The sequence below is a fragment of the Rhinolophus sinicus genome, linkage group LG06 (genome assembly GCF_036562045.2).
Source record: "Rhinolophus sinicus isolate RSC01 linkage group LG06, ASM3656204v1, whole genome shotgun sequence".
In the NCBI taxonomy this organism is placed as follows: domain Eukaryota; kingdom Metazoa; phylum Chordata; class Mammalia; order Chiroptera; family Rhinolophidae; genus Rhinolophus; species Rhinolophus sinicus.
The window spans coordinates 1,702,670-1,722,469 of NC_133756.1; the positions used below are offsets into that span (position 1 = coordinate 1,702,670).

The 19,800-nt window shown below is 45.4% G+C and overlaps 2 protein-coding genes across 4 annotated transcripts in view; one reads left to right on the forward strand and one right to left on the reverse strand.

Moving 5' to 3' along the window:
* Nucleotides 1–7,985, reverse strand: part of PEX14 (peroxisomal biogenesis factor 14) — a 125,957-nt gene extending 117,972 nt beyond the window's left edge. Inside the window, exon 1 of one of the 3 annotated variants that reach the window (XM_019746767.2) lies at nucleotides 7,887–7,985. In XM_019746767.2, coding sequence (XP_019602326.1) covers nucleotides 7,887–7,922 — 36 coding nt within the window. In that variant the 5' untranslated portion in view covers nucleotides 7,923–7,985. The remainder of the gene's footprint in view (nucleotides 1–7,886) is intronic. The other 2 variants (XM_074334063.1, XM_019746768.2) reach the window with 2 other exon arrangements.
* Nucleotides 7,986–9,545: 1,560 nt separating this feature from the next.
* On the forward strand, nucleotides 9,546–19,203 carry DFFA (DNA fragmentation factor subunit alpha). Its single transcript, XM_019746793.2, has 6 exons — nucleotides 9,546–9,774; nucleotides 11,571–11,732; nucleotides 13,020–13,162; nucleotides 16,541–16,730; nucleotides 16,959–17,110; nucleotides 17,874–19,203. Exons 1-6 carry the CDS (start codon nucleotides 9,639–9,641, stop codon nucleotides 18,090–18,092), a joined length of 1,002 nt encoding a protein of 333 aa, XP_019602352.2. The 5' UTR covers nucleotides 9,546–9,638; the 3' UTR covers nucleotides 18,093–19,203.
* Nucleotides 19,204–19,800: the final 597 nt, after the last annotated feature.

Consider the following 19,800-nt stretch of genomic DNA (forward strand, 5'->3'; position numbering starts at 1 on the left):
ATTTAAAAGATATTAAGGGACTATTATGAAAAACTTTAAAACAACATATTTGACAACTAAAATGATATGGACAAATTCCTTGACACACAACATATCAAAACTGTCACTAGAAAAAACAGAAACGTTTAATAGCTTTATATGTATTTAAAAATACATAATTAAATAATTTAAAACAAAAAAGAAAACTATAAATAACCTTCATAAACATAAACGTACAAATCCTTAACAAAATATTGACAAATCAAATCTAGCAATATATAAAAATAGTAACACATCATGACCAAGTAGAATGTACCCAACAAGCAAGACTGGTTTAATACTTGAAAAATCAATGAACATAAATCACCATGTTAACAGACTAAAGGAGGAAAATAATAGGATCCACACAACAGCAAAAGGAGCACCTGACAATACTCAGCAAATTAAAAATAAAAGTTGAATCTCCTCCACTTGATAAAGGGCACCTACAAAAAAAACTATAGTTAGCATCATACTTAAATGTGAAAGACTGAATGCATTTCCCCTAAAATGAGGAACAAAGCAAGAATGTGTACTCTCACTATTCTTTTCAACATTGTACTAGAGAAGTCCTAGACAGTACAATAAAGCAAGAAAAATAAAGGATATGTAAAGTGGAAAGCAAGAAGTAAAACTGTCTTTATTTGCAGATGACATTGTTATCTATGGAGAAATAAGGGATCTACAAAAAAGCTATTAGAATTATGAGTTTAACAAGGTTGCAGATACAAGGCCAACATACAGAACTCAATTTTATTTCTATATGCCAGCATTGAACAATTAAAAATGAAATTAAAAAATAAAATCCATAAATATAATAAGTCAAAAATATGAAATATATCATCGCTTCTCGGCCTTTTGGCTAAGATCAAATGTAAAAATATGAAATATTTAGTGGGAAATTTAACAGAATGTGTACATGACCTACACACTTAAAACTATAAAACACGGGGCCAACCCGGTGGCTCAGGCGGTTAGAGCTCCCTGCTCCTAACTCCGAAGGCTGCCTGTTTGATTCCCACATGGGCCAGTGGGCTCTCAACCACAAGGTTGCCAGTTCAATTCCTCGAGTCCTGAAAGGGATGGTGGGCACCGCCCCCTGCAACTAAGATTGAACACGGCACCTTGAACTGAGCTACCACTGAGCTCCCGGATGGCTCAGTTGGTTGGAGCGTGTCCTCTCAACCACAAGGTTGCCGGTTCGACTCCCACAAGGGATGGTGGGCTACGCCCCCTGCAACTAGCAACGGCTACTGGACCTGGAACTGAGCTGTGCCCTCCACAACTAAGACTGAAAGGACAACAACTTGACTTGGAAAAAAGGCCTGGAAGTACACACTGTTCCCCAATAAAGTCCTGTACCCCTTCCCCAATTGAAAAAAACAAAACTATAAAACACTTGAGGAAAATCAAAGAAGGCCTAAACGGAGACATATACCATGTTAGTGAATTAAAAAATGAATAATGTTAAGATGTCAATTCTCCCACAAATTAATCTATGGATTTCACACAATCCCAATAAAAATCCCACCAAGTTTTTCTGTAGGAATTGACAAACTGATTCTAAGATTTATATACAGATGCAATGGACCAAAGCTGAAACAATTTTGATAATGAATAGTCTTCCCACTATCTGATTTCAAGATTATAACGCTACAGCGATTGAGGCAGTATTTCATTTGTATTAGGATAGACACATAGACATATGGAACAAAATAGAGTCCAGAAATTGATCTATGTATATACAACTTTTTTTGACAAAGGTACCAAGATAATTCAATGCAGAAAGGGTAATCTGTTCAACAAATGTTGATGGAACAACTGCTATCCATACCTCAGCCTTTACCAATGAGCACATGAAAAGGCGCTCAACATTACTAGTCATCACAAAAACACAAATTAAAGTCACAATGAAATACCACTACAAACTCACTAGAATGGCTAAAATTTAAGACAGACAATACCAAGTGTTGACATGGATATGGGGCAACTGAAACTTTCATACACTGCTGATGTGAATAAAAAATAATACAACTTTGCAAACACACCATTTACTATAAAACTAAACATACACTTACATATGACCCAGCAATCCCACTCATAGATATTTACCAAGAAAAATGAAAACATATGATCTCACAAATAGCCTCGATGTCCTGAATTGATCCAAAATGTTTACCTTTCCTGGTTATTTTGACTTTGGGGAAGAGCCAGAAATTTCACCGTGCCAGATCCAGTGAATGATATCCAGTGGATGAGGACACACCATAATGTGTTTATTTGACAGAAATTGTCGTACCAGAAGTGATGTATGACACGGAATCTTTCCGCTGCCAAGTGCCATCCAACAGAAAGGCAGGGATGTTCAATATGGGAAGCGGCACGTCGAACCTTAGGAACAGTGTCTGACAAGTTTCAACTTGTTCAGTGCAGTCAGTTGGGTGTGAGCTACGGTTGACAAAGAGTGTTTTGAAGTGTGCCGTAAAATCATCCTCCATCATGACAACGCTCCGCTCCGTGTCACTTCTAGTACAGCAATTTCTGTCAAATAAAAACATTACAGTGTGTCCTCATCTACCTTATTCAGTGGATCTGGCATCGTGTGACTTCTGGCTCTTCCTCAAAGTCAAAATGATTCAGAGCATCGAGGCAGCCACAACAGTACAACTAAAGACTCTCACGAAAGAGGACTCCCAGAACTGTTTCAGAAAGTGGCAAGAACATGGGATAAGTGTGCCTGAAGTGAGGGGGAGTATTTTGAGGGGGATTAATGGCAATGTGTCTTTTACTGTAATAATTTTTTTTAAACAGTCACCATATTGATTCATCACACCTCGTACGTGAATATTCATAGCAGACCCAAACTAGAACCAATCATGTGGGGAACAGACTCTACATTGACTGATGATCCCCCGTCTCCTGGTATTCATGCCCTGGTTTTGTCCCCTTGAGTGTAGGTGGGACCTGTGACTTGCTTCTAGCAAACAGAATATGGCAAAGGTGACAGGATACATGTAATTGCATGTGCACAGTTACAATACACAAGAATGTAATGTCCAATTTGCTAAGAGATTCTCTCCCTTCCTGGCTTTAGGAAGCAAGTGGCCATGTTGAGAAGGTCCACGTGGCAAGAAACTGGGGGTCGCCCCTGGCTGACAGCCGGTAACAAGCCGAGGCCCTTAGTCGGCAGTCGTTAAGGAACTGAATGTGGCCAACAACCACATGAGCTCAAAGCAGATCCTTCCCCTGTAGACTCTGAGATCACAGCCCTGGCAGAGACCTTGACTGCTGCTGCCTATGAGATGCAACTGAACTGTGCCCTGATCGTGACCCACGGAAACTGTGAGACAAGAAACATAGCTAGGGGCCGGCCCGGTGGCTCAGTCGGTTGGAGCTCTGTGCTCCTAACTCCGAAGGCTGCCGGTTCAATTCCCACATGGGCCAGTGGCGTCTCAACCACAAGGTTGCTGGTTCAACTCCTTGAGTCCCACAAGGGATGGTGGGCAGCGCCCCCTGCAACTAAGATTGAACAGGCACCTTGAGCTGACCTGCCACTGAGCTCCCAGATGGCTCAGTTGGTTGGAGCGCAGGCTCTCAACCACAAGATTGCCTGTTCAATTCCTTGACTCCCGCAAGGGATGGTGGGCAGCGCCCCCTGCAACTAAGATTGAACAGGCACCTTGAGCTGACCTGCCACTGAGCTCCCAGATGGCTCAGTTGGTTGGAGCGCGGGCTCTCAACCACAAGATTGCCTGTTCAATTCCTTGACTCCCGCAAGGGATGGTGGGCAGCGCCCCCTGCAACTAAGATTGAACATGGCACCTTGAGCTGAGCTGCCACTGAGCTCCCGGATGGCTCAGTTGGTTGGAGCGTGTCCTCTCAACCACAAGGTTGCCGGTTTGACTCCCGCAAGGGATGGTGGGCTGTGCCCCCTGCAACTAGCAACGGCAACTGGACCTGGAGCTGGGCTGCGCCCTCCACAACTAAGACTGAAAGGACAACAGCTTGAAGCTGAACGGCACCCTCCATAACTAAGATTGAAGGGACAACAACTTGACTTGGAAAAAAGGCCTGGAAGTACACACTGTTCCCCAATAAAGTCCTGTTCCCCCTCCCGAATAAAATCTTAAAAAAAAAAAAAAGAAACATAGCTAGGCACATAATTTGTATACTTTCTGGGTATATGTTAAACTTCAGTGAAAGTTGAAAAATAAAAAATTTAAAGTCTAGGGAATCATTCTAGATCATTCTATAACTTTGTGACTCAATAAGACATTATATCTAAGGTATTAAAAACATTAGCTACGTTGCAAGAAAATGGCTAGTTGAGAAAGTTATCTTTACAATGGAGAAATCTGATAGACTACCACCTTAACCCGGCAACAGACTTATCCTCAGTAACAGGACAAACTGGTATCACATGCCTCCCGGTGTGATTCACTGAGAGGGACACAATTAACACGTATATAGTATCCTCACAAAAAATGTTTAACCTGGATCTGAACGTGAGGAAAGAAATCAGACAAATCCAGACAGCAGACACTATAAAACAGATGGTCCGGACTCTCCTAAATGTCACTATCATAAAAAACAAAAAGGCAGATGAGCTCACCAGAAATGCCTGTGTATGTTCACAGACAGACACGTATTTTCACAGCAGCACTAATTATAATAACCCAAAAGGTGAAACAACCTAAATGTCCATTAAGCGCAGAATGGTTAATAACAAATGAAGGGCTAAATATGTTCACACGATGTAATAACCATATATAGTAGTGACAATTAACTGTTCCATGGGTGAATCTCAGAAATATAACGCTGAGTGAAAGAAGCCAGACACACTTTATGATTCTGTTTATATAAAGTTCAAAACAGAGAAAATTAATCTATGGATTTTCTGTCAGAATGGGGGCAACCTTTAGGGACTGGTCAGTGATGGACGGACATCTGGGGGGTTTCTGAGGTCCTGGTAATGTTTGATCTCTTGGTCTGGGTACTGGTTACACAAATGTGTACCCAAGAGCCAGACTGCTGGTGTTTATCCCAGCTCAATCTGAGAGTAGCTACAGTGGCTCTCCTGATTCCCCTGACTCTCTCCATAGAAGTCTCCTGGCACTTTTAGGAACAGCTTCAGAATAAACAGCCTTGACTCTTAGAAATCCAGAAAGGTAAGGGCTGGGGCAGCAGTAAGGAGGGCAGTCTCTCCTTTACCCTGAAACCAAAAATGCCAGAAGGAAATCCAGGCCTTCGGATACCAGACAGGAACTCTTAAGGACACTTCTCTATTTCTAAGTTGAATGAGTTTTATTATATTTCTGCACCCCCTCACACCGCCTCCCCTAAAAAAAAAGGAAAGAAAGAAAGAAAAAGAAAAAGAAAAAACGAGTATGTCACTGAAATCTAAAAGTCACAAAGGACTGCTAGGATAAATACCAGCATTTGGGGTGTTCCTTTAAATTTAGAGGAAATTACTTCAGAATAAAGAACACCTTTAGTGGACTGGTGGTCAACATGGTAAATCGTACCCCAAAAGACATTATAATACGGCCTGAGGAAAGGATTAACTTATTTGTGAATGAAAACGAAGAGTTTATTGAATGGAATAATAATAATGGACAAGACACTAAGCCACGCACTATTCTAAAATAAGTTAATTCATTTAATCCTCAGGGCAATCCCATGAGATAAGCACTAGTTTTATTCCCATTTTGCAGATGGAGGACCTAAGGCCAGAGAAGCTAAGTAATTTGTCCAAGATCACACAGCTGGTAATAGTGGGGCTAGGATTCTAAGCCAGTGGGGATGGCTTCAGAGCCCATACTTTTAACCACTGCTCTACACTACCTGTTAAAGGAAGAAAAGGGTTGGTTATTCACCCTTAACCTTCTGAAATGAGATACGGGTATCACAGGGTCCACTAACAAACTTCCTGTGAGAGACAGAACACGGGCTCAGCCCCACAGGTGTGATGCAGTTCTCCCCACATACAAACCAAGTAGGGCGAATTCTCTGAGCAGTTCTTTCAATTCCACTCTGCTTTGACCGGAGAAATGGAAAAGCAGGTTGATAGGACTAGAAAATGAAATGGCAAGTAACTGGTAAAAAGAGTTGGTTCACTTCAAAAGTGCGCATGTGCAGCTTATTGTTAGAGTGACAGAATTTGGCATGAAGAATTCAAGTTTTGCTCCAGGCTGCCAGCGTGTTCTGATGCAATCCCATCTCTACCAGCTTTGGAAAGGAGGGCAAAGGAGAAGCAGAAATGAAAAACCAAATAAGTGTTGGCCAAGCCCTCTTTCCACATGTACCGAGGGCAATTTTCAGAACCAAGGAAATCCTTGGGCTCCAAATGGCGAGATTTCTAGTAATCCTCACAGCACTGGCAAATCAGATGCCACAGAAGACCCTTTAATCTCAGCCTGTGGGCATTCCTAACGTGTAACAGTTCAGAGAAACCCAATTGTGAGGAGCCTCAGCATTTCAGCAAGCTAACTGGGGTAAAGCAAGAAAGCAGGGCCCCTCCTCTCAGGACATCCCACACTCCAGGATGTCCGACAATGAGAAGGCCAGAATCAGCCCTAGTTTGTACAATCCAGACACCTTTGTGAATCAGTCACTCTGCTAGCAGAAGCTGGTCTGGGGAACACACAACTCCTCTAAGTGCAATGCCTGTAATCAACTTATTGTGAAGAATGAAACAGTACGGAACACTAAGTGGTGTTTTTCCGCCTAGGAAGGAAGTGTAACGCCAGCAGGCTGCTGAAAAGTCCAAGCTGTTTCAAGGAGGTGAGAGATGAGTGATGAGGTCCAGGCTGAAACCATGTTCTCCTTCCTCTGTCTAACCCTAATTAATTTTAAACATGTATGGCTGACTAGTGGAGTCACACACCAGGATTTAAATCCAGGCTTAAGCAGACGCACAATGAAAGGCATTTACAGAATCTTAGGTCCACTTCTGCAAAATGGCGGTTAATTGCCTGTACTTCATAACGGTTGTCACGAGCGTTAAATGAGATGATAAGCGGAATTTGTCCTCAGCATGACAGCATCCACTCAGTAAAGGCACGGCACCGCTTACACCCCTCCTCACCCCACCCACTCAGCACCGGACCACCAACCCCTTCAAGGGCCTTATCGTCCGCTGCTTCCTGCGAGCAGACTGTACAGGCATGAGACCTGGTCCTCAAGGTCCCCTTACTGGAGTGGAATTGACTGAATCAGGGGCTGGAAAGCTAGATTGGAGCCCTTGGCCGAGGAAACCAAACTCTGGGAAGCAAGGCCGGCTCCTCAGCCGAAAGCTTGGTGGCGTCTGTTGTTGTTTACAGTGAGTCTCCTTCCCACCGTCGCACTGAGGGTCCAAGTACATTTCCGACCCTGCAACTGGGCAAGAGAAGCTCAAAGGTGACTAACGACGAAGAGGCTGGCGGCGGGGCCACCTCGGGAGGCTGAGACTGTGGGGAAGTGGGGACCCTGATGGAATCAGCGCCCTCCCCGGAGGGACAGCCCAGAACGACCGAGCCTCTCTCTCCTCTCCTCAAGCAGGGGCCCTCGCAGCTCAAAGCGGGGGGCTTCTCAAGGGTCCCGCCACCGTCCCGGTCAAGCTCAAGTGGGACCTCAGGGGCCCGCAGGCGGCAAGTGGGGGTCGGCAGGCGCCCCGAGCCCGGGCTCGGAAATGTGGTCAAAGAGGGGTCACCGGAGGAGGGGCCCGGCGGCGAGGACCTGGGGAGGGGCGGGACCCGGGAGGGGGCAAGAGGTCAGAGCCCCCGGCATCGGAAGCTTCGGAGGTTCCCACTGGACTTCCAGCCGCGTGCCGAGCGCCCCCTCCAGCTGGGGTCCCCTTGACCACAGCAGGGCAGTCCCACTCCCCTTACCTGGCTCGGCTGCTCTGCCTGCTCCGAGGACGCCATTTTTCTGAGGCCTGACTAATCTATCGCCGCTGGGCGAGGCTTTTCCCAGGTGCCTTCGCTCTCGCTCTCCCGCCCAGACTAAAGTAGCCGGCACTGAGCCTGTCGATGGGGGCGCGGGGAGTGGTGGGGAAGTGCGGGGGAGGGAATTCCCACGGCCGATCACCCCGCACAATTTCCATTAGGTCTGTGCTTTCCAGGAAAATCCGAGGTCTGTCTTTTTTGCATCCTTATATGTGTATTATTCTTATTGAATTAAATCACTGCCCATCCCTACGTGCCTTGGGCACCGCACATGTAAGGACTCGCTAAGTATTTAATAAATGAAAGACTGAAGAAACTTGGAAATTGATTAATAGTTCAGTTCAGTACCATTTACTGAATGCCTACTGTTTGCCAGGCACTGTGGTAGGCGCTAGAAATAAAAAGATCCAAGACTCAACGCCTGCTTCCAAGTTCAGGCCAAAAAGACACACACACACAACACACACACACACTCACTCCTTGGCGATACCTAGGAGTCTAATACGGTAACTGTGCAGATCTATTAGGAGAACACAGAAGAGGGGTTTCTTGGAGAGAATGGTGTACATGTGAAATTTACATAAAAGGGTCGCATACGTTACAAGCATCAGTTCATATTTTAGTTGTGTTTTGATCGGTCATGGAGTACTCAAAAGTGTCACCTCAATTGACAGTTCCTCCTATCAAACACTTTTCCCCCCACCTCCGCTCTCCCTACCACTTTTAAATGTCTACCCTTTTCTTATGAGATAATAACTCATTTATTTTCGTAGACAAAATAGGAAAGAGATTGACTGAATGAATATGGGCCGACAATTATTTCTGGTTTACATAACATGGCCCCTTTTTAAGCGAGTAACTGTTTTGACAATTTTTTATTAATCTTAAATATTAGATTTTCATGGGGAACAAAGACTTTTCCGTAAGTGACAGTATCAGAACTAGGACAAATGTATTACCAAAGCATCTGGACAATCTCAAACAGTGATGTGTTTCGCATGTCCACTTTTCCTCTCTGATTTCTTTGAGACCATAATGTTTAACCTATTTACTTAAGCATTTTGTTAAGAGTTCCAACCCAATTTGCACAGCCGGAGCAGGGAATTCAAAGGAAATGTCAGAGTATCTTATGCTTTTCTGTTACGTTTTCAGCAAGACTGAAAACTACACTCGTCAATTTTTAAAACTGACTTCCTTCAAATCAGGCTGATAGGACATCTTACAAGTCTTTTCAGATTGGAAAGGAAATACAAATTAACACAGGTCAATGGCAGACCTTTATTTAAGTATTAATATTATGCATTTATATATATATACACACACAAAAATAGGAGTGCTCTAGCAATTCAAGGAGTATACATTGCTTGTCCTTTATAATGCAAAATAACTCCTGTTGACCTTATTTTGAACGCGCGATTGAAACTCCTAAATATAAGGTAGAAAAAAACTCCTAGGTTGCATTGCATGACGTTAACGAAGTCGGCTTTGCACGCAGACTACAGCTCCCGGAATGCCCCGGGGTGGGGACACGCGATAGACATCCATTAGAACTACATCTCCCGGCGTGCCTTGGTCCCACGCGGGACTTACTACAGAGAGAACTACATCTGCCGGCATGCCTCGGGCAGGGGTGGAGGACGCCGGCACCCAGACACCCCGATTTCCCGGAGTCAATCAAGTCCCACACTAAAGAGGATGGAGGTGGCCTGGGGTAACAAAGCTCCAGACCCCGGCGAGAATCGGGCTCTAAAGCCGTGTCTGCTGCGCCGCAACCGCAGCCGCGAACAGCACGGCGTGGCGGCCTCCTGTCTCGAGGATCTGAAGAGCAAGGGTTAGCGCGGGACCGGGGCGAGGCCTTCGGGGACCCGGAGCTAAGGGGCCGGGGCTGGGTGAGGATGTCGGGCGGGGGTAAAGCGAGTGAGGAGAGGCGGGGTGGAGATTCTTGTAGCTCGGGTGGAGCCTTGGGACAGAAATGACTCACGTGGGTATAGCGATTTACAAGTTTCAAACCTATTACAAGCGCTTTACAAACGCTTACAAAGCATTTACAAATTAATTTATCTCGTGTAAGACTCAATGGTGGAAAGGTAGACGGAAAGCACGATGCCAATTAAGCCAGACTTGACTTAGGTACTTTGCCTAAAACCTTAGAGGTCTTGGACCAAACCCAGCCCAGTGCATTCCTGGTTCTCAGGTTCTCTGAGTTGGTGCTGGGGCCCCCAGCTGAGCCCATGGCAGGGTGGGGCGGGTTTTCTACCGTCAGCTCTGGCTGGTACCTGTGCAGTAAAAGAGGGAGTTGCTACGGACCCTTCTGGAGGTTGTGAGTGACAGAGTTGACAGAAGTTCTGAGCCTCTGTCCCAAAATGTGACTAGCTGCTTGACTTGGCACCTAACCATCTCTCGAGCCTCAGTTTTCTCCTAGGCAAAGTGGGTCTGATATTTCCAGCCCTGCTTCCCAGGATTGGTGGGACTCTCAAAGGAGATAATAAAAATGGTTTGCAAGTAATATTAGCCTGTGGCAATGAGTTGTTTATCCAAAGAAGTTCTACTCGCTAAGTATGTGAGCAATCCCCAGGCCACGGTGTGTGTTAGTGTTTAGTGCTTCCTCTGAGTCACCAAGCCCAGCAGATACCAGACAGAGGTCTTCCAGGCACCCAGGAGCAGCCAAAGCACTGTGAACGCTTTAGTGACATGGCTTTTGCATATAAACGTTTACAGATTTTTTTCTTGATATTGGGATAAAGTTTAGGGCCCCTCGATGCATTGCCTGGTTGTACTTGGCGCAGAGGCTTGTGTAAGGGTTTGTGTTCTGGAGCTCAGCACAGGCTTGCTGTTCATTTTGGGTGGTAGACAGTACTGCTCGAGAATATTTGTAGTTTCTCGGCTACTTCTCAGCTTCCTCTGGTCCCATTAGCATTTTAGGCATTGCCGTCACCAAATAAATGGTATAGACCTGCCCTGGACAGAGCCTCTTCCTTGCCCAGTGATAATAAAGATGAAAAGCTTCTGATAACAAGCTTCTGCTTCTCTATATGTTCCTGCAGGTTATAAAGGCTGCAAAGAAAGATGCTACAGAGAACAAAAAGCATTTCCTTTTTTTTCCTACCTTTTTTTTACATTTGACACAGAAGAATTTAAGACGATCACTGAGTAAAATGCATGAAGGACTGCTTGTTTACAAGGAATCAGATCAGACTTTGGTTTGTTCTTCATCCCAGCAAAGGCTCGAGTGCCTGCTAATATAGATGTAGAGTACTGCAGGAAACACGTTTTCAGGAGCCAGACTGTGTGGGTGAAATCCCAGCTCTGTTGCTCACTGTGTGATCTTGGACAGGTTCCTTAACTTCTCTGAGCCTTGAGTTTGATGTCTGTAAAATGAGCTAATGATAGTACCTACCTTATATGATTGTTATGAGATTAAATACTATATAAATACTGAAAAGCACTTAGAACAGTGCCAGGCACATGGGAAGTGTTATATTAGTGCTAATAGTTGTGGTTGTGAATAGTTACTATTCCCTACCAGGAATTCTGCTAGGCTCGGGGGGCATACATAGTGAGAGTACAAGGATAGAGGTAACTTCCTCATGGATACTTGTCAATTGCCAAATATTTCATTCCTCTCAGCCTGTGACATCCTGGCCATTGATAAGTCCCTGGCACCCGTCACCCTGGTCCTGGCAGAGGATGGCACCATAGTGGATGACGACGATTACTTTCTGTGTCTGCCTTCCAATACTAAGTTTGTGGCATTGGCCAGTAATGAGAAGTGGGCATACAGCAACTCAGGTAAGAAATGTTAGCCGTGTATAAAATGATCTATGCAATACGACATCCATTCTGATGGATTTTACTGTCCAGGCACCTGGTTACTCTTTGTCTGGCTCATTCAGCATTTATGCAGCAAATGTTTCTGAGTACCTTCTGTATGCCAGGTGTAGTGCTGAGTCTGGGGGTGCAGACGAATGAGACATGGGCCCAGTTCTCAAATAACTGCCAGACTGACAGCAACTGAAATGCAGCATGGCCATGATCAGTGCTGAAGTGGGGTCAGGCTGCCCCATCTGAATCCTGGCTCTGCCATTTACCAGCCATGTGACCTTGGCCAAGTTACCTGACTTCTCAGCACCTTGTTGAGACGATTATGGTACCTGTCTCCTAGGATTGTTGTAAGGATAATAGAACATAAGACATGTCAAACCAGGGTTTCTCAACAATGCCACCTACTGGCATTGTGGGCTGGAGGGTTCTCGGATGGGACTGTCCTGGGCACTGTGGGAAGTTTAGCAGCTTCCCTGGCCTGTGCCAGTAGCATCTCCTCACCCCAATTGTGACATCAAAAATGCCTCCAGACATTGTCAAATGTCTCCTGGGGAGGAGAGGGGAAGGAGGCAAAATCACTCCCATTTGAAAACCACAGATAGAAAGCATTTCAGTCTTACCTGGCACACAGCAAGGGCTCAGTAAATGTTACCTGTCACCATTATTATCACTGGAGATACAAAGGGGACTAACACTGATGAACAAGGATCGACAAGCTAAAGAAGTGTCTTGAGGAAAGTCCTCGTGCCACTAAACTGGGGAAGTCACCCTCGGCAATGGCTCCACCAGCCACCTTTGCACTCGGGCCCTAGGGACAGCAAGGAGTAGCTGCAGGTCCTCCAATCAAGGATAAGACCAATCCACAGGCACAGAAGCGCTACTGAGAATGATTGTTTTTGGATCCAAAAACAACACAGCCAAAGACACAAAAACTAACCCAGAGGGAGGTGTGCTGGGCTCTGGGTGTGCACGACCACAGGTTGGGTTTAAGTACCTTGTTTCCATAAAAGAACAAAGAGCAGTTTCATACAGAAATACATTGAAGATGGAAGAAGAGGGAAAATTAAGGTCCTCAATGGGGGCTCGGCTTTCCTATAAATCCTGGAGAGAAGGTGCTTCCTTCTGCCTTGAAATTGTTCTAATCGGTCAGTTGGAAGGATGTACGGACCTTCTCAAGGGCTGTGTGTTGGGGGAGGAGGTGAAAACAGCACTTCAACTTAATGTGACTGACTGGAAGTTTCCCCTCTATATCAGACGGAGGCACTTCCTGGATTTCCCAAGAGTCCTTCGCTGTAGATGAGACTGACAGCGGGGCAGAGCTGAGGTGGAAGAATGTGGCCAGGCAGCTGAAAGAAGATCTATCGAGCATCATCCTCCTGTCAGAGGAGGACCTGCAAGTAAGCCTCCTCCTTAACTCACAGCCACTCAGCTGGCCTCTGCCGCCCCCAGCAGTTTCTCAGTTCCCATGCATCTGGCCATAATACTTTCATTATTTCTTAATTTTGGAATACTTCCTAAATGACACCCCAGATTCTTCATTTTCTGACTCTCTCACCTAGAATAGGCATTTTTCTACCTTCACCTCCATCAGAATCAGCCTGTGGAGCTTTGTAGAAATACAGCTGCCCAGACCCCGCAGCCCTACTGCGGCCACCGTGGAGCTTCAGGATGGACAGCCGGAGAGGGTGGAGTCAGAGTGGCTGGATTAAACCCCGGCTCCATCCCTGTGACTTTGAGCCAGGAACTCAGCTTCTCTGCTTGTGTTTCCTCCCCAGTAACATTGGGATAACAATGTGTTAATTTAAAATAGACTTACTGAGCCCCTGCCCTGTCTGCCATGGCTCTGTACGCTGGGGGGACAGAGGTGATGAACAAGGCAGACACACTCCCTGCTCTGATGGGACTCGAATTCTGATGGAGGGAGGCAAAGAAAACAAGAAACGTAGGAGACCAAGCATTGTGCCGACAGTGATGGGGAGATCAAGGAAGGCCCCTAGCCCGGAGGTGACCTTTGGGTTATTTTATAAACTTACATATTTATTTTCAGTAAATAATGTGAATACATTTACATGTTTAAAAAATCCAAGAGGTATGGAAGGATATCCAGGTAGCCAAAAACTGAAAACAGCCCAAATGTCCCACTGACTGATGAATAAATAAAAAGTGATATATCCAGGCAATGGACTATTATTCCTCCATAAAAAGGAGTGAAACATGGATAAACATGCGGCAACATGGATAAACCTTGAAAACATTATGCTAAGGGAAAGAAGCCAGACATGAAAGGTCACCTGTTTTGTGCTTGTATTTATCATGGAAAGGCCAGAATACACAGTCTGTGAAAACAGAAAGTAGATTCATGGTTGCCTGGGGCTAGGATTGGCGGGGAGCTTTGAGGAGAATTAGGGTGACTGCTAATAGGTACGGGGTTTCCTTTGGGGCTGCTGAAAATGTTCTAAAATTGATTGTGGTGATGATTGCACAGCTCTGAATATACTAAAACCCACTGAATTGTACACTTTATATGGGTGAATTGTATGGTTTATAAATTATATCTCAATAAAGTTATTTGGGGGGAAAAAAAGAATAGACAGGAAAATCTAACTCCTGCCTCGAGCTACCTAGGTCACCCTTCCTGGAGACAACCAATGTGTCAGTTCCCTATTCCAGAGGTATTTTATATATAAATACGCAGTCAGACAATGAAGTTCACGAACTCATCCTAGAAAAAGTGCCACATACCTCACTGCTGAATATCACTACGGTCACTTTCAAAGTACTCACTTTGGGAAACTGTACACAGACACCAGCGCCTAGTCCACCCTTCAGAGCAATTCGGGAACTCTTTTTCTGGAATGGCCATCAGAGCTGTCATCGTATTTCTCTTAATGTCATGAATGTCATCAAAATGTCTTCCTTTCTATTATTTCCTTTGCCTTCGGGTAAAGAAAGAAGTCATTGGGGGCCAGATCAGGTGAGTAGGGAGGGTGTTCCAATACAATTATTTGTTTACTGGCTAAAAACTCCCTCACAGACAGTAAGTACCGTGTAAGCTGGTGCATTGCCGTGATGTAAGAGTCATCAATCGTTGGCGAAAAGTTCAGGTCATCTAACTTTTTCACGCAGCCTTTTCAGCACTTCCGAATAGTAACCTTGGTTAACTGTTTGTCCAGTTGGTACAAATTCATAATGAATAATCCCTCTGATGTCAGAACAGGTTGGCAACATTGTTGCAACAAGCTCGTGGACTTCATTATCAGACCTCGTACATACATGTATTTTTTTCTCCTCCTCCCCTGTATTACACAAATGGAAGCATATCTATGCTGTTTTTAAAGAAAAGTTGGAGAGCATTACAGATCAGTATATAAGACACCCTTGTTCTTTTTGACCACTGCATAGCATTCCATTTCATGTACGTGCCATGGTTTATTTAACGAGTCTCCCCACTGGTGGACATTTGGGTTATCAGTCTTCCTGTTCTAGATGAAGCTAGACCAGTGTCACTTTGCACATGTTTGTCCACAGAATAAATTTACAGAAGTGCAGTTGATGAACACTGGCTGGTTCCTAAGAGGTGACGATAAAGCTGAGAACTGGAGGCCAAGGTGGAGCCAGAGTGTTCCAGGCAGAGGGAAGGCAAAAGCAAGCTTGAGTCTTTTTCTTTTTGAAGAATCAGAAAGATCCGTCTCCATCCCAACAGACTAGCATGTTACCATATATCCGTAGCCTAAGGAAGGAACGCCGTAGGCCTTAGGAAAAGAGGGACGTCAGAGGAAGTTGGGCTTGAGCCCTGACAGCTAGGCTCCATAGGGAAGTTTTTTAGGACACTTAAAGGGAGCCGGCGGAGGCTGGCCACGGCGGATAAAGAAAGGCCCCACCATGGCCGGGACTGCCGGCAGAGCAGGTGGGAGGGAAGGGACCAATCATACAGGGTCATGAAGAATAGAATTGTGATTCTTAGCAAGTTCCTAAGCTTTCTTGCCTCATTTTCATCATCTGCAAAATGGGGCAATACCAGTACCTACCTCATAAGGTTTGTACCTCTTGAATTTTGAACGTTGTGAACGTATGAATATCACTTGTTTAAAAATCGATGCAGTCACTTTCTGTTCTGAGAGTTTTACATGTTTCAGTGGTACATAGTAAGTGCTCAAGAAAAGCAAACTTATTATTGTAGTTTCTATGATGCTCCATAGCGATTCTAAAGTGCCACTGAGTTTGGAATCACTCTCCAAGAATTTCAACAATTTGGTCTTTCTCTTATGTAGACTATTTTTAATCAAGTGCTGTATATGCCAAAAGAATGAGCCTTCTTAAAAATTATCCTAACAGCAGATTTAGGATATAGTAAGTGAGGTCTCTCTTAGTTCACAGACAGAAAATGTTATTTAAAAGCTTAGTATAGTTTATATTTAAAAAATAGTCTCGTAATGCTATGAACATGTATAATAAAAGTGATTAAGGTTAAAAGCATTAGAAAAACCTTTGCTTAGAACAACGTCATATTGATTCATTGTATAAATGATCATACACCTCCTCTGTATTCTGTACAATTGGGTTTTTTTAATGTCCGGATTTGGTTTAGTTTTTAATGAGGCAGTAAGGCATCCTTTTTTGACCAGAGGAAAACTGAAAAACATGACGTGCCTCTCTCTTGACTCTTAGGCAGCCATATTAGGTGACTTTGGGAACAGATGAAATGAGTCCGAAAATGACGTGTTTGAGAGATGTATTACAACAGCATGTTCAGAAAGTACGCATTTGTTTGCTAGGTGCTCGTCGATGTTCCATGTTCAGACCTGGCTCAGGAACTAGGCCAGAGCTGTGTCACCGTCCAGGGGCTCCAGAACACTCTCCTGCACGTGCTCGACCAGAGAGAGGAAACCCGTCAGTCCAAACAGCTCCTGGAGCTCTACCTCCAGGCTTTGGAGAAGGAGGGCTGCGTCTTGTCAAAGCAGCAAGGTAGGTCTCCTCTCGTTGGCTGGGGACTTCCCCCGAGAACTCAGTGCCTGTCAAGCCTCTCCTTGAGAGGGAACCGAATGTTCGTAATGTAGTCAGACAGTGAAGCCACAGCTGCTGGCATCTTCCATGACAGGTCTCTGCCTTGCCCCGCTGCGTCCTCTGGCTGGTTGTCTGTGTGGCTGTGTGTTAACGCTGCGTGCTGATCCCCATCTCACGTCTGCTTTGCAGAGTCTAACGCAGGCTTCGGGGACGAGGGGGACGCAGTTGACACGGGTATGAGCAGAGAGTGCTCCTCCGAAACAGCCCTGCCCAGCCACGTCCTTACTGCGCTGCAGGAGAAGGCTGCCCCCGAGCTGAGTCTGTCGAGTCAGGATTTGGAGGTGGGCGACAACCAGGGACCCTGCGACTCCCCTGGAGCTGTAGGGTAGGCCGAGAGGCCTGTATGGGAGCTTTTTCACCTCTGCAGAGCCTGAATCTTAGCTGCTGGTTTGCCTATCATATGCCAGAGCGTGTATGAGCATCTCATTTAATCTAAATCAAAACAGCTTAAACAAAATGGATGTGTGTCCTCCCTCAGATCATCAAACATTACTGTCTGACCCAAAGTGGGTAATGAAGAGACTAGCGCTGACAGGGAGGAATGGCAGGGCTCAAGCTTCTGACGTGGCTTCTGGTCCTGTCAGGGGCTGAAGAGGGTTGATTGACAGGCGGCTGAGGCACAGAAAATACCAGAGGGAAAGGCACACCCGAGGGGATCGTCTCGCGCTGGCTGTAAGGTCAGGGAACTAGAAGCTTGACGAAGGGAACCCTTCACAGGCGGTGCTACTTCCTCCTCTTCGTCCCCATCCCAAGCACCTCCCCGCTGTAGCTAGAAGGGAAGGAAACTACTGACGACCGTGGCTAAATTTCCTGTACATGGAGTACTGTATGGTTACTCCAAGTAAACTTTGTTCCCAAGACCCTTTCCTGTTGCTCCTGTGTGATAAGAAAAGGCCTGTGCCAATTTAATTACGAAGGAGACCTGGCATTTCAGCATAAAGACATAACTGATCTTGCCTGACCTCTTTCCCTTAAAGAAAGCCATGGGAGCAGCGGCCAGGAGGGCAAGGTGGTGGTTCTCAGTGCTTCTTATTCTTGCCGCAGCTGGTCACCAGGGAGGCCCCCAGGGCACTGGCTGTTGCTCTGAACTGGGACGTGAAGAAGGTGGAAACTGTCCAACAGGCCTGTAACCAGGAGCTGAGCCTGCGTCTCCAGCAGGTACAGAGTTTGCATTCTCTCAGGAACGTTTCAGCAAGGAGAAATTCGCTGCCTGGAGAGCTGCCGAGTCCCAAACGAGCCAAACAAGACCCTCCAGGGCTGTAGCTGGAAATAGGCGGAAGCCTGCGGCCTTGGTGTGTATCCTCGGTTATCATCCCTGCGGCCTTTGGAGCCACCCACTCCTACTGTGCCCGCTGCCTAGAGCCCTTCCCCTGGACAGGTTGCAGCACGGGCTCGTGCCCCCTCCAGGAAGGCCACTCCAGATCTCAACATGTGCCTGCTCCCAGTTCCGGACGATACAGCTGCACCAGCGACATCCCATCTCCTCTAATGACAGGGCCTTATGTTCTCTGTTTAAGTCATTGTGAAGCGCAGTGAAAAGAAATTGTCATATTTCAGACTCTCCGTGTTCTAAAGATAGAAATGTAGAATTTCAACAGTAATGGTAGAGAAGGTGTCATAATAGTTTTGATGATAGTCACAAACTTGTTTTCTCGAGTTACCTTTTCTGTTTAAAGACACAAGTTGAGTTTGCAGACCATCAGAACGTACAGGGCACCTAATTCACCATTTCTGATATCTACTTCAGTATTGTGAAATTGTATCTGAAACTCTTTTCAGTTTTCTAATATGTTTTATCAGCAGGGGGTATAAAAGCTCATTAAGTCGATTTCTATGTGATATGACTCCAAGCCTCTCTGGGTGCAAAGCAAGACTTCTGGTTTATATTCTTCCTGTTTCTGTACAAACTCATTCTCCAGGTTTTGTAATCTACAATACAATCTCCTTGCAGGGAAAAGATAATGGATTATCACTGCTCATTTGACGTGTTTTAAGCATGCTTAGAGGAAAATAGAATGCTAGTATGAGAGGTTGGCTAATTACTAAGTCATGCAATATAACAGTAAGTTCTGGGGCAAGGGAGGGTGCACAAAACAGAACAAGAACTGTTTCCTTCTGTGACCTTCAGGGAGAGCTCAGATGTACTTAGCATCCTTTTACTAACGCCTTACACCCTTGGTTCTCCCTCACCAGCCCCAACATTTCCTTTTTTAATAGCATATTTTGTAATGCCTCTTTATCCTTAAATGGAAGTCAGGGCTGATAACCTACCTACATGCGTACTTTCAAAAGCAGTGGCATAATACGCCAAGTGTAGTATTTGAGAAGAAACAAAAGGAAAATTCTTTCCAATAAAATGGCACATGTCTCAGTATGTCTCTATCTGGACCTGACTTTCCCAGTGAGTGACACAGTGAAGCTGTCAGATGTTTGTACTTACACGTGAACGTGACAGAGGCTGCCAGGCAGCGGTGTGTAGACTGTCGACTCAAATACCATGAAAACAGCATTGCCCTTTGTAATGCGATTACCCCAATCAGTGACATTCTGGACAAAATAACATCTATCTTTGTATTACAAGGTAGCTGCATTCTTGAAAAATCCAGGGAACAATAAAACTGAGAAAAAATATATAGCACAGAACTCGGTTTTAGGCTGCAACAATTTGGAACAGGGTTTCGTCCATATAAATGCCATATAAAAGCATGACATTCAGAAGTCACGCGGGACGGGACGATTCTTCATTTCGTGGACCTGGCTGTGCGTTTCGGGAAGGCTTGCATCCCACCCCCTACCCCCACGCACTCAATGCCAGTAGTGACTTTCGGGTATTGAGATAGAAACTAAAAGCATCCCCACGTTTTCAAAATGCCCCTGAAGGGGCAGGGATGCCAGCTGAGGATTTCTATAGCAGTTTGCAGCCAGCTACGTGCTAGCATCTGCCACCCTGGCGCCTCACAAAACAGCAAGG